The sequence below is a fragment of the Typopeltis vanoorti genome, chromosome 8 (assembly GCF_054136105.1).
Source record: "Typopeltis vanoorti isolate ZY-2024b chromosome 8, IOZ_Tvanoo_1.0, whole genome shotgun sequence".
Lineage (NCBI taxonomy): Eukaryota > Metazoa > Arthropoda > Arachnida > Uropygi > Thelyphonidae > Typopeltis > Typopeltis vanoorti.
The window spans coordinates 12,275,609-12,289,783 of record NC_143556.1 but is presented as its reverse complement, the minus strand read 5'-3'; the positions used below and the strand labels follow the sequence as shown (position 1 = coordinate 12,289,783).

The 14,175-nt window shown below is 34.5% G+C and overlaps 1 protein-coding gene across 1 annotated transcript in view; it reads right to left on the bottom strand.

Annotated features, from left to right (window-relative positions):
* The window catches only part of LOC150103736 (E3 ubiquitin-protein ligase COP1-like), a 405,850-nt gene that overhangs the window by 41,885 nt on the left and 349,790 nt on the right, over nt 1-14,175 (bottom strand). Inside the window, exon 16 of the mRNA XM_090396516.1 lies at nt 13,618-13,734. Coding sequence (XP_090252642.1) covers nt 13,618-13,734 — 117 coding nt within the window. The remainder of the gene's footprint in view (nt 1-13,617; nt 13,735-14,175) is intronic.

Below are 14,175 nucleotides of genomic sequence, written 5' to 3'. Positions count from 1 at the left end.
TTTATTTGTCATTATTTTGTATTTTTTTTAATTCGCTTTAAGTGTATTGCTATTGTTTATTTATTTTTCATTAAAATTGTCAAATCAGTAATTATCTTATAAGTCCGGGTAAATGAATTAATTTGGATCAGTGGAAGTCAAACAGCGAATACGATTATAAGCAAAGTGTAAAAACTCGATTGTAGCTTAAATATTAAATATTCCAAAGCACATTACATCGATTTTTTACTTAGGTTAAGTCCCACGTGAATACTGTAAAAAAATAAACTTTGTTTGTCTCGGTATAGTTTGTATTAGATGTTTTTGTAAATAACTCTTTTGAAGCTAACTGTATATACTGCTTTAATAAGAATATGTTAGAGTGTTAAAAACAAAGGCAATGTTTTTGTCACCGAAGCTGTACATGGCAGCATTAGAAAGATTGTTATTGAAACTTGTATGTATGAGAAAGGCTTGCAGGCTCTAAGTGTAAACATCTCCAAAGTCAGTCAGAAAGAGTTCAAACAACTTTCTGATGGCCAGTAACTTACAATCAAAAGAAAGCGGAGGAGAACCAAAGGCATGCCAAACTTGAAACTTAAGATGAAAGACTCATACCGATTCTTTGGGAGTTGCCAAACTTCATGCGAGGTCTCAGAGGAGGTCTAATAAAAAGGGACTGAAGCAAGCAGAAGGGGTCCCAGTTCCAGAATTGCTGTCAGAGAGGAGGCTGTCCGGTCCAGAGTCGCCGTCAGAGAGATTGCCCGGATCCACATTGCTTGAGAGAGGAGTTTCCTGCTTCCAGAAAGGAGAGCTTCTCGGTTCGAGACATCGAGAGAAAGACTACTTCTAGGCTGCAGACAAGGTTTCAAATTGCCGAAAGGAAGAGTTCCAATCGCCAGAGAAAAATTTCCAGGCCAGAGAGGGATCCAGTTAACAGCAGTTCTAGCTGTTGAAACGGCAGAAAAAGAAGACAGTCATGCAGGCTTTGACGAGCCCAAGCAGAGGAGAAAAGGCAAGGCAAATTTCCCGAAGCACCTTCGCTCGTAAGTTTTTCTTTTCACTGAGGGAGAGTAACCTTTTGCCGGAACTGAATAAGCCCACAGCTCGCTACATTCCCGATGAGATGCAGCCAAGCCAAAATTTCCTGAAGATCTGAGACTAAAGAATTGCCATAGAACTTTTAGTGGAAGACTTTTGACTGAATGTGAGATACAGAGCCTTTGTAAGTTAAAAACTTTTATATAATTCCTGTTATAGTTGATACAAGAAAGACTTAAGATATATGTTTGATAGTGTTAAGAAATGTCCATAAGAGAATCAATTGGCATGTTAGAGGTTGATATCAAATGTGTAAAGATAACTTAACACAGATTTAGGTAACCTCTTTACGAGTAAGCTTAGAGATTAATAAGTAAAAATTTGTAAACCGAGAGTAGGTAACCTTATGTGTTAGAGAAAGTATTTAATGTTGAAGAAAGAAGGTTCTAATTTTTGCTAAAGAGTTTTTATAGATGGATAGAGAAAGCAATCTCCCTAACATTAAAATTGTGTATATTTCATAGTAATGTAAATAATTGTCATTTGACTTTCTTGTTAAAAGAGTGCTGCTGTTTATTTATTTATAACTGCTGTTTCTAAAATAAATCAGACTTGTTGAGCGGGAATCTAAGTGAGTTGGCCAAAGCGTGAAATTAAGAAAAAGAATAGACCACGCCTGTTTGTGAAAGTTTTAATGTAGGAATTTGTGTTAGAGAAAGAGAGAGAGAACTCTTCCAGCCGTATATTCGAGTTCTTTTTGCTAATCAAAGATATTAGTGGTGGAGTCTCATTTTAAATAAATTTTCTAATATCTTAGGCATGAGACTCGTAATGCAAAAGGTAGATAAACATAGCATGTAATAAGATAAACAAGAGAGATTCTGAGAGAGAGAAAGCGTGCACAGTAAATTAGAATAACGGAGAATAAAGTATAGAATAAAAGACATCACAAGTAATTAATAGAAATTACAAGTATACAAAGTTAAAAAATAATAAAAGTTTACAATGACGCAGTAACGACTGGATAGCAAAAGCACATCGTATGCGCTTCGTTTAATTTGGGATAATCATGAGTGTATCAAAGAAATCGAAGACGTATCATTGTCACAAGGCATGGGAAACGGATTTTTTTCTTTACAATGGTAAATGGAAAGTGTTGTTGTTTGATTTGTAATTCATCAAATTATATTCATCATCATGATGATGAAATACCATGTGAATAAATACCAGTTAATGGTATTTATTCGCATGGTATTTCAAGATTATTCAAGGAAAGAAGAACTTTTGAAAATTATACCATTATTGGGAAGGACTAGGGCAGAAGACATTTTTTCGGCATTTGATGAATTTGTGAAACAACACAAACTTCTGCTTTTTAAACTTGTGTCTATTACTACTAAGTAGATGGTGCTCCTTCAGTAGTAATAGATTGATTTATTACCTATCATTGAAGGAGCAGATATTGATAGTGAAGGTGCGCCTGCAACGATAGGTAATAAATCAGGCTTCATTTCATTATGTAAAAACGATGACAAATATCCAGATTTTTAAACATACCACTTTATTATTCACCAACAAGTACTGTGTAGTAAAAGATTAAGCACAAAAGATGTTTTGGATATTACATTTAAAATTGTAAATTCTGTTCGAGGAAAAGCCCTGCAATGGCGGTTATTTAAATTACAGGCGATGATAGGGAACTTCTGTTGTACAATAATATTCGCTGGCTCAGCAGAAGTCTATTTTTAGAAAGATTTCTTGTATTAATTAACGATATAAAATTTTTTCTTGATGAAAAAGGAGATATTTTTAGCCACAATTGAGTGATAAAAGATGGTTGTCACACATATCATTTTTAGTAGATTTCTGGAGGAAATTAAGCAATTTAAATTTAGAGTTACAAGGTAGAGATAAAAATTTAATTGACATGTTAAGTTCAATAAAATCTTTTCAACAATACTTACTTTTATTAAAGAAAAATATAAATGATCACGAATTTAGACATCTCCCATGTTTATTAAAATTTTTGAACAAAATCAAGAAATGCTTCGCTATTATTTAAAAGAATTTATTCGTGAAATAGAATTAGTTGAGGAAGAAATAAATTCAAGATTTAAAGATTTTAATAAAACTGAAATGATTGCATCTTTTATCAATAATCCATTTCAAGAAAACTTGAACATCACAGAAATTTCAAATAAAATTAGTGGGCCGTTTGATATAAACCAAGCTGAAGTAGAACTTGAGATAATAAACATTCAGAATAGTTTACATTTAAAATCAATAAACAATGAAGTCATTTGGAAGTATGCACATGAAAAATTCCCAATATTAACTGGTATTGCACGAAAAATTCTGTCGTCTTTCGGATTGACATAGTTGTCAGAATCCACTTTTTCAAATATGACTGTAATAAAGAATCAATTAAGTCAATTTTTAGAATGATTTCTTGTATTAATTAACGATATAAAAATTTTTCTTGATGAAAAAGGAGATATTTATCCAGAATTGAGTGAAAAAAGATGGTTGTTACACTTATCATTTTTAGTAGATTTCTGTACGAAATTAAGTAATTTAAATTTAGAGTTACAAGGTCGAGGTAAAAATTTAATTGACATGTTAAGTTCAATAAAAACTTTCCAACAATACTTACTTTTATTAAAGAAAAATATAAACGAATTTAGACATCTCCCATATTTATTAAAATTTTTTGAACAAAATCAAGAAATGCTTTGCTATGATTTAAAAGAATTTATTCGTGAAATAGGATTAGTTGCGAATTACATGAAAATATTGAGAGGTCCAAACAATGCCAAATTTCACATTAACTCTTTTTTTTTTTTTTAAATCAACCAGCATTTCCTGTAACTTGTGAGTTTGTAATCAATCTATTGTTTTTTCTAACTTTGGTTTTCCAAAATAGAGAAATAAATATTTTATTCCAATATATTTATTTATTTTTTTTTTTGTTGTAAAGTGATAAATAAAATTTTAAATACACAAATAAGGTATTTAGTTGTGTATATTTTTTAGTTTATTTGTGTGTAATCAGATATCAGGTTGGGGGAACGTGATCTATATAAGAGAGTAGATCGCCGAATAACTTTTTACAGAAAAGTAGCTCGCATAGTAAAAAAAAGGTTGAATACCACTGCTATAGGGATTATTCCACAGACCTGTCATTCTTAATCAATTACTTCTGGATCCTCTCTCCAACATTCTCATCTTATCCAGATAACCAAACCAAAGCATGTTAATCAAAATACAGCCATATCAAAGCCTCATAAAGAGGAGTAATAACCTCTCATTTCTGTTGGTCAAGATGTTGAAAGTTTATTTTTCACTTGGTCAGACTACAATAAATTTAGTTTAATCCTTTATCCAAGTGTGTGCAAACAAAGTTTGTACCTGAAAGTATCTTCAGGACTGGGGTAAAGTGGTACAATACCAAAAAATAAACTTTCAACATCTTTCTCTAAATCCAGAGTAATTTAATAGAAGGATAGCACACTGTTTGGCGGCTCCTATAGGAGGAGATGACCTTGCTAATGCTTCTGCCTTGGTGTCTCCACTTGGGCCTGGCTCCCACCGAAGAGACCTCAATAAAGGTCAAAACTAGTCTGGGTAGTGGCCCTTCCCTTAATGCATAACATTATACATATCCGCAAGGAGATGTGTTTTGTATTGTGGGAGATGCTGAGATGGGAGCGTTGGTGGCTTTCTCCACCTTTGCAAGGAGTCACATGGTGTTGTACCACTTTACCCCAGTCCTGAAGATACTTTCAGGCGCAAACTTTGTTTGCACACACTTGGATAAAGGATTAAACTAAATTTATTATATTCTGTTGGTCAAGTGATCAACATCCGTTGAGTTATTCTTCCCACTTTTGCAATATATACCCTATGAACTTAGCCTCCATGTGCAGTACAATTTCTATATTCCTAGACTGTCAATTTTTCTGCAGTGCAGTACCATCAATTCCAAAATTTCATTCCAAAGTGTATAATGCTACACTTTGCTGAATTAAGCTGACAACCATTATCCTCTGACTATAATGCCAATTTATTTACATCATACTTTTGTTAATCATACTGAGTTTTGCATCATTAGCAAAAACATTGAATATTCTTCCTCAAATCATTCCTTATATACAAATTACACAGTAGTGGTGGTCCTAGTGCAGTCCCTTGTGGCACTTCATTTGTTACTCAAATAGGTAATTAAGATTTACATGTTGATTTAAACTCATAATTAAGTTCACAATAGAACTTCTTCTTCATACATTAGATGTAATATCTGTTGCAACCAAGACTTCATCTTCTTTAATAGCACCTTTTAATCTTTTTCTAGGTCTTCCTGTTCTTCTCTTATTCTTTGGTTTCCAACTATAGACTTGTTTTATTATTCCATCTTCACTTCTCTACACATGTTCAATCCATTTTATTCTTTGGGTTGCTACCCAATTGTTTAATGCTGGTATTTCACATTGTTTTCTTATATCTGTATTTTTTATTTTATTTAGTCTAGTTTTATTTACTATTTTTCTTAATATAGTCATTTCACCTGTGTTTAGCATTTGTCTTGTTTTTCTAGTGTCTGGCCTCAATAAATCCTACCCACACTTCATCATGGTGAAGAGGCGAATGGGAGATGTAGGTGAAGTATGTCAGAAGCTTGATCTTCCAGCAGGGCCACCCTAGGCATGAAGGCTACATCAATATTCTCGGCTAACGTGGGAGGTGTCTGGTGATTGGGCTAGCAATCCATCATTGGATGTAAAACAATATTGCTTGAGAAACCAAGACAAACATAAATTAGATATCGATCGGAAACAATGGAACCGCACAAAGAAATTAAACGCAGGTTTAATAATTCTGATATTTTGTCTCTCACAGATGCATTTTCTCTAGAATACAACATAAAAAATGTAGCAACACACACACACAATAAGTGGAAGATTAGACTAGAAGCTTAATGTCTGAAGAGGGACACACTCTGTGGTTGTGTAAAATCTTGTATAGAAGGAATTTAGAATAAAATCTCTTCTATAAGGATTTTTCTTGGGAAATAAAATTAATTTAATAATTTGATTAATACAGGATGGCCATAAAATAACTTTCCCTCTTTGGAGGCATCTGCAACTAAAACCAATAAACGGAATGAGACAAAATTTTATATTGAGACTTTTGAAGGCATGGGGAGATGATTTCCACGGAAAAAAGATTAAGTACCAAAAGTCGCTGAAAGGGAAAATTTCGGCGCTGGCGGAGCTGAAAATAAGCGGATAATTACATTAAAGGCAGATGAAATGAAATAATAACATTTTGACAGTATAAGTGACAGCCGCGTCACTCATTCCAGCTGGATATGTAGTGCGTTACAATGATAATAAGAATAATAATAATAACTAAAACAACAACTTGCGAGAGACTCAGAAATGAATATAGCGATTGAACTCACAGGAAATAATGTTTTAATAATCAGAATCAGGGTCCCCTGGACCAACGATTTTCAATGTGCTGACCTTTCTTGTATACAACAAATTGTATCCAGGCCGCTACGGCATTGCAATGTTTAAGGTAAAACTTAACAAGTAAAGCATGCTGAGGCAAGGTAGGATGCATATTGAGCACAATTCGTCAGTCATTCGAATAACTGCCTGAACCAATCCCTTTTTAAGTGGAATTGGTGGTGCTGCTGTCACATACGCACAGTAAAATTTGTATAATCCTTTTTACCTGCAAATATTTGACTGCTTTCGACCCTGCCAGTGCCGAATCTTTTTTTTTTTTTTTTTTCGCGGAATTCATCTCCCAATGCCTTCAAAAGTCTTAATATAAAATTTGGTCTCATTCCATTTATTAGTTTTAGCTACAGATGCCCACAAAGTGGGAAAGTTATTTTATGGCCACCCTGAACTTAACTCATTTTGCTGTAATAAACCTGAAAAAAATGTTAGAATAAATTGTAATAAGAAAATTGTACAGACAAAGAATTAACTCAGACGGGATTAAAATGTAAGACTTGAGGCTATCGCAACTTGCAGAGGTCACCGAAGTCCAGGGTTTCCAGGTGGCTGAGGGTTTTTTAGGTGGCTGAGAAGACCCCTCCAAGAAAATCCAGGCAACTGTATCTGTAGGAGTTGCAAGGTCAGGAGAGCAGAATAAAAGGGGGAAGAATCGAAGGAAAAAGGGCTTTTCGGAAGCTAGGCTTGCTGTTCCTGCTCTCGCTGCGAGGAGTTTCCTGCGTGTCCTGCCATTCCAAGGACAGGGATCCACATCATGAAAGTTGATGCCTGACGATGATAGAAGTTTCGTAATAGGAACGACGGAATACTCCAGAGTTCCCACCACTAAATTCCTATTAAAATAGGACGTCGTAAAAAGTGGCCATGTGTGAATTTTACCGGAAAGTAAAAGGTGTCAATGATCTCTAGGATCTTGTGTAATGAACTGGATGACAAAATAACAAGTAAGATTTCTATATAGGACTTTTCTAGGTGTGAAATTAATGGCAAAGATTGCTGAATATTTTTGTTTGTTAGCATAAAGAACAATAGTAAAGATGGAAAGCCGAATTGTTAAAAATACTTGTGAAGTAGTTTTGCAGAGTTATTAGGAATTAGATGATGTTATATATTGAAGAAGGAATAGTATGCGAAAGTTTTAGTTAAGCCTAAGTTAAATTAATGTAAAGTGTGTACAAGTCTGCTCCCGTGTCTGAATTATGTGTGAGCGTATTTATTGCATTAGTCATTAAGCTTAAGAGAGAATTGTTTAATTAATCTAGTGGAGAGCTAGACACGTGAATTTTATATTATTTCCATGTCATTTTTTTGGGGAATTTGAGTTGGATTAATTTAGTATGTGTAGTGTTACCTTTTTATGTATCTTGATTTAGCATGAATAAATTGTTTTGTTTGTCAAATAACTTGCCTGATTCTGCCTGACCAATGTAATTCTCATAAAAAGACAGAACCTATGTGACCTTAAGAGTAAAAGTAGTCACGACTGATGAATAGTAGATTTGAACGTTGCTTGACTTAGAGATAAATATTAGAGATATTTCTGTGTTGTGCTGAGTGCTTATTTTGCATGTACTGGAAGATATACAATTATCTAGGCAATCTCTGATGGTGCAGTCGTAAATACATATAAATTTTCAGAGATCATTGCGAGAAAAAAGCCAGCTATTTAGACAAAGGAATTGGCTTCAGCCAGAGGCTATTCTAAAATACGTACACGTGAAATAGCATAGTCATGACCTTGAGAGGGGGAGGGAGGAATTAAAACTGGATGCTCTTATATGCGCTCCTAAGAATTAACCCCCCCCCCCAGGTATGTATAAGATTAATTGTTCTTGCAATTTGTCATATTATTATTATGCAATTCCTCCAAGGAGTTTAAGGACTCATCAAGGGAGGACACTACCCTGCAACTTTCCATCTCAACCATTTAATCCATTAACTACACAGAAACACTATTACCATCATCATCATCTACACACAACATCTACTGCCCACCACTTGTATTATTTTGCTGTAAACTATGTGGTTCTCAAGGCTGATTTGCCTGTACATGGGATTAAAAACCTGAGTTTCCATGAGGAATAACCCTGCCAACTCCATATGAGATTGGCAAACTCACCTTCAATTGAAAAAACCCATATAAAGATTCCTCTCTTCACAACAAGAATCAAACTTAAGTCTTTACCAACCAAAGGGTGCAACGTACCATCATTCTTCCAACTGCACTATGGAATTGCTATGGACAAACTGGGAGATATGCCAACATCCACCTTGAAGAACACAAAAAATATATCAGCTAAATCCAATATATAAATATTGGGTTTAGCTGACCTGCTTGGATACCTAGCAGAGAATCAAATGAGAAAAAACTACTATGCTTCACTGCAGAAAATACAAACTTTGAAAGCCATTTTTTGGAATGAGAAGTAGATTTCTTAGACCTGCCGCCCAACAGCAACAGTTTATCAACACCCATAGAGGATGTCTCCCATATGGCTTGAGGCTTCTTTTGACATCACTCACTTCGTTTTAATCCTTTTTATAGCAATTTCTGGCTATAAGTGTCCTCGAGTTCTCTCCATCTGTTTTTATCCTGAGCTTGTCGGTGCCAGGAAATTCCAACTGTTTTCCTTATACCATCTTACCATCTTCTTTCAGGTCTTCCCCCAGATCTTTTACCTTAACATGGCTGCTACTCCAGTAAAACGCTTGTCCATCTATTGTCCTTGAGTCTCTTGCGATGTATCCCACCTATTTCCATTTCTTTTGAAGTATGTTTTCTCCAATATCTAAATATTTTTTTTTAGTTCTTATTTCTTCATTTTTGATTTTATCTGTAAGTCTTATGTTTAGCAGACATCTTTCCATTTTTTGCATTTCATCAGTCATTTTTTTTTTTTTTTTTTGATTGGCCAGGTTTCTGGTCTTTATATCATAACATGCAATATACATTGGTTGAATAGTCTTGCTCTGTTTGCAGGTTTCATTTTGTTGTTTAAAATTCTCTTCAATTTTCCAAAAGCTGATCCTATTTCTATTCTTCTTCCATGACTCCTTGTTTCATCATTGTTAACAATTTTCCTAAGTATGTATACTCATTTATTATTTCAATTTCTTTATTGTTTACCCTAATAATGCTGTGTCTTTCATCGTATACTTTTCAGTTTGTTATTATTTTGGTTTTCTCAAAATAAATGTCTAATCCAATTTCTAGTGATTTAGTTATTAGATCTTCTACATAATTTCTTTTAAATCTTTCATATTGTTTGCAATAATATCATCAGCAAATCTCAGGTTGTTTACTTTAATTCAATTAATACTGACTCCTTTATTGGACCATTCTAAATTGCTCATCATATGTTCCAGTGTTAATGTGAAGAGTTTAGGAGAAATGGTGTCTCCTTGCCTTATTTCTTGATTTATGTGAAATTTTTCACTTATTTCACTGAGAATGATAGTTGCTGTAGCACTTTCATAAACATATTTTATGAAAATAAACAGTTTATGTCAATAAACTGTTTTTCAATGCCATAATATCTCAGGACTTCTATTATTAATAATGTTTTTATGCAATCAAAAGCTTTTTTAAAATCTATGAAAGCCACATGAAGAGGAAGGTTGTATTCATTGCATTTTTCAATAAGCAGGCTTATTGATTGAATATGATCTACTGTACCTAATTAAATAATTAAACCCAATTATGAGTGAACTTGTCACTCACTTGAATTCTACTCCACCATATATGCTCTCTAGTGTCCAGTTTGTTTGCACCACCCTCCTATGCACCCCACTCGCTTTGTATCCATTCCCATATGCTCCAATTTGCTTAATATATTTCTATGCATTCTGTCAAATGCTTTTGCAAAGTCCAAGCAGCATCATGGTGTAGCCATTTTGTTTATCCAATTAAACTGTCACTTAAATATAAAGAGTGAGCAAATTACTAAGAACCTGCACTTCCTTTCTACCCATTCTTGAATTCTGCTTTAATCAAGTTTTCCAATATTCACTTTATTTATCACTCACAAGATAAAAATTATTCTGTAGTTTGCAACTTCTGTTTTAGTCTCCTTTATATAATGGTACTATTTTGTCCTCTTTCATCCCTTGGAGTGTAAAGAGGGCAAAAGTCTCAGTTCTAGTAACATTCCCTTGAAACCTTATCACAGTTGACACTTAAACAGCTTGGTCAGATGCACTGCCAGTTGTCTTGCACATTCTTGTAACATATGAACTGATATCCCATCACTGCTGTATTCTCACCAATATGTTGAGCATCTCTTGCTTATTTGCTTCTATTCTCACATTAGTAACTGTGATATCTCCACACAGAAAAAGAGTTATCTCTCTACCTGGAAGAAACAGTTGAATTAATAAATGAATACTTATTAATTCAATTACAGGGTGATCAAAATTAAAGTATCTCAATTTAAGGCCTTGTGGAGTGCCATTCAGAGATTCAAATGCTGCAAAACTTTGTATAATACATTATGTGTCATGCAAAAGCAATATCTGATTTAAAAAAAAGTAGTTTCAAAATTCATCAACCCCAGGGACACTGTATGATGTACTGAATACAGATATAGTAATTTCTCTGTGTGTGGAGGAGAAAAGCGACAGAAACATAAATAACACATTTTTATTCACTTTCATTATGCATTCATGGGCTGTATTGTTCAATGTGTTGCTCTTCCTGGTATACCACAAACTGCATCCTTTGCACAGTGTGTTCAATGGCAGAATGCAACTGGTCAGGACTGATGTTGTGCACATGCTGAGTTAAACTGCCTTTCAGTGCTGGCAAGTTATCAGAATGATCCCAATAAACCCTGTCTTTGAGAAATCCCCAGGGCCAGAAGTCACAGAAGGTCAGATCAGGTGAATGAAGCAGCCATGCAGTGGTTATCCTGAATGGGTAGAAATGCAGAATCCTCCAGACATTTGTGTAAGGCACGTGCAGGAACCAATGCAGTTATTCATGGCCTGCTCCACAACAGCAGTAGTAACTTCATTCACTTGTTGGGAACTGATTGGTTTGTGACTTCTGCCAGGTCTAACTCCCAACAATCCCATTTCTTCAAAACAACTAATCATTCATCGCAGAGCACATGGATAGTGAACCTTGCAGTGTTCAGGTGATGGAATTCATTTAGTGCAGCAACAGCATTGCAGTTGTTTAGGTAGTACAGCTTCACGAGCAAAGCACGTTGGAGTATGGTATCAACAACCAGAATGAATGGGAATTTTCTATTTTTTAAAATCCTTGTGTGATATGCAATTTGCATATGCCCCTGGTGGTGAATTTTGGAACTACTTTTATTTTTTTCCCAGATATTGCTTCTGCATGACACACAATGTATTCCTGCAAAGTTTTGCAGCATTTGGATCCCTGGATGGCACTCCATAAGGCCTTAAACAGGAATACTTTAATTATGATCATCTGTATTTCTTCTGTTTTTGCCACTTTCCTACTATCAGCAGCTATTCAAGTTATCCTTCCATAATCATTCTTTCCCCTAACTCATTACATAGTCAAAGAACTATTTCCTTGGCCTACTCAGCTAATTTTCTCTCCCTTAACATTCACGATTCTTTCTTGCTTGTGCTTCTTATTTCTCATGAACATGCTGATCATCTTTTTCTTTATGTTCCCTCCACAATTTCTTTTTCTTTTTAAAAGATCCTGCTTAATGATGCTACTACTCAATCCATTTAAATCCCATTTGGTTTATCCTACTGACCCTGAGTTTGGTACTGTTTCCCCTCTAACACCTCCTTATCATTTCCTATGCATTACTAACATTCTTTCCTTGTACTTCAATGCACCATGGCAGTGCTCAGTGACCTCCTACGTTTTGCAGTTATTGCTGGTTCTGTAGTTATGCATATGTAGTCATCCTTGAGCATTCTGCATTTACCAGCCTATCTGGACAAGACTGCCTGATCACTTGTCCTGATCTTAGAGTGGCTACCTCTTCTATGGATTAAGTCTTCTGATGCTGTTACCAGATCTAGCACCGTAAAACCTCTAGTAATTATGTTTCAGTGACTCTACAAATTGCATTTTGATCCTGCCATGCACTAACCTATATTCTCACAGCTGAAGTTCTTAAATAACTGCTTGACCTTCACTCACTGTGCTGATTTGGTTTTGTGGCAGTTATATCTTTTTGTGTACTCCCTATCCCTGGTTTGTAGAGCAAGCAACCAATGACGTCATATCTAAATACCAGATGGCTACAAATGAACTGTTTCTCCTCAAGTTCTGAATTCCTCTTTCTTAATTTCTACTTATGTTACAGACAGCACATTTTAGGCTATCACCCCCCCCCTTCCTCACCACCAACACACACACACATACACGCAACATTCCTGTTTTCACTGAAAATACAATATGCTACCTGCACATTCTATATTTACTTCTGTCAACCAACTCAAACTGACTAATGTCAAAAATCTTCACAGCATCTAGTATTCATGTACAGGAATTTCAATATCCCCTTGGCCTCACAGCTACCCTTGCATTCTTTAATTACCAACCTATTTAAATTTGAGGCCTGAATAAGTGCATTCTGCATTACATAATTATTTCCATACACTTGTTTGTCCCAGTACTAGATAGCTAGACATATTCTTTCCTGCATCCCCAAAAATCAAACTCAAATGCAATCCATCGAATTGATTCCAAATATCCGTAAAATGTACATCATTCCTCTTGCACACTCATCACACTGACTCATTTACAATCAGTCCTCTTCAATTTACACCTACCATACAATACTTTCACTCTTCTTTTTCACTTCTTCCACCAACTCTTACATTTGTCCTTGCATTCCATATCTTTCACATTTCAAATTGTGCCTGCCAAAACAATTCAACTATTTTACTTTTTCTCTATATATACTAACAGCTTTGCAAATATTCTTTTTCACATGTATTACTAACATTTTTATTTAAAAAAATGTAAATTTTTTTAGTCAATGATTTGTCTTGAGATCTTGAAAACTTTAAAATTTATTTTAAAGTTTTGTATCTTTACTTAAATAAAATAATTAAAAAAAAAACTTACCAGCTGAACCAAAAGTAAGATGGTATCTGCTTTCTGGATTAAATTTTACACAACAGACATTAGCCTTGGCTTCTAAACTAGTTATGGAATGGTCATTGCATGTAGACCAGAGCTTTACTATAAGAAATATGATAATAATAAATAAATAATAGGATGAAAAGTAGTTATAGAGTTAAAGATAATTTGGAATAAAATATCATATCCAACAGCAGCTGATTATGAATCTGTTTTGATTTGAGGACCTGTCTGGCTGAGTGAATAACAACCAACAAGAGGATGTTGGTTGGAATTCCACTAGAAAATGATTACGAATGCCTTTAGATAGCAAACGATTTACAATGCCCAGAGTGAGACCACTAGCACTTTGTTCACTGGATGCCTGAAATGGCTTGAAAAACATTTCAAGGATCACATTTTTCCTTCCTTTTTTTTTTTTTTTTTTAATGCGACACTCCACAGAATGTTGTAAGCATATAGTATATTAGTATGGGTGAGTTGGCTAAGAATTTTTTCCCTAATTTTATTAATTTTATTTTTGTAAATAATTTTTTATATAAT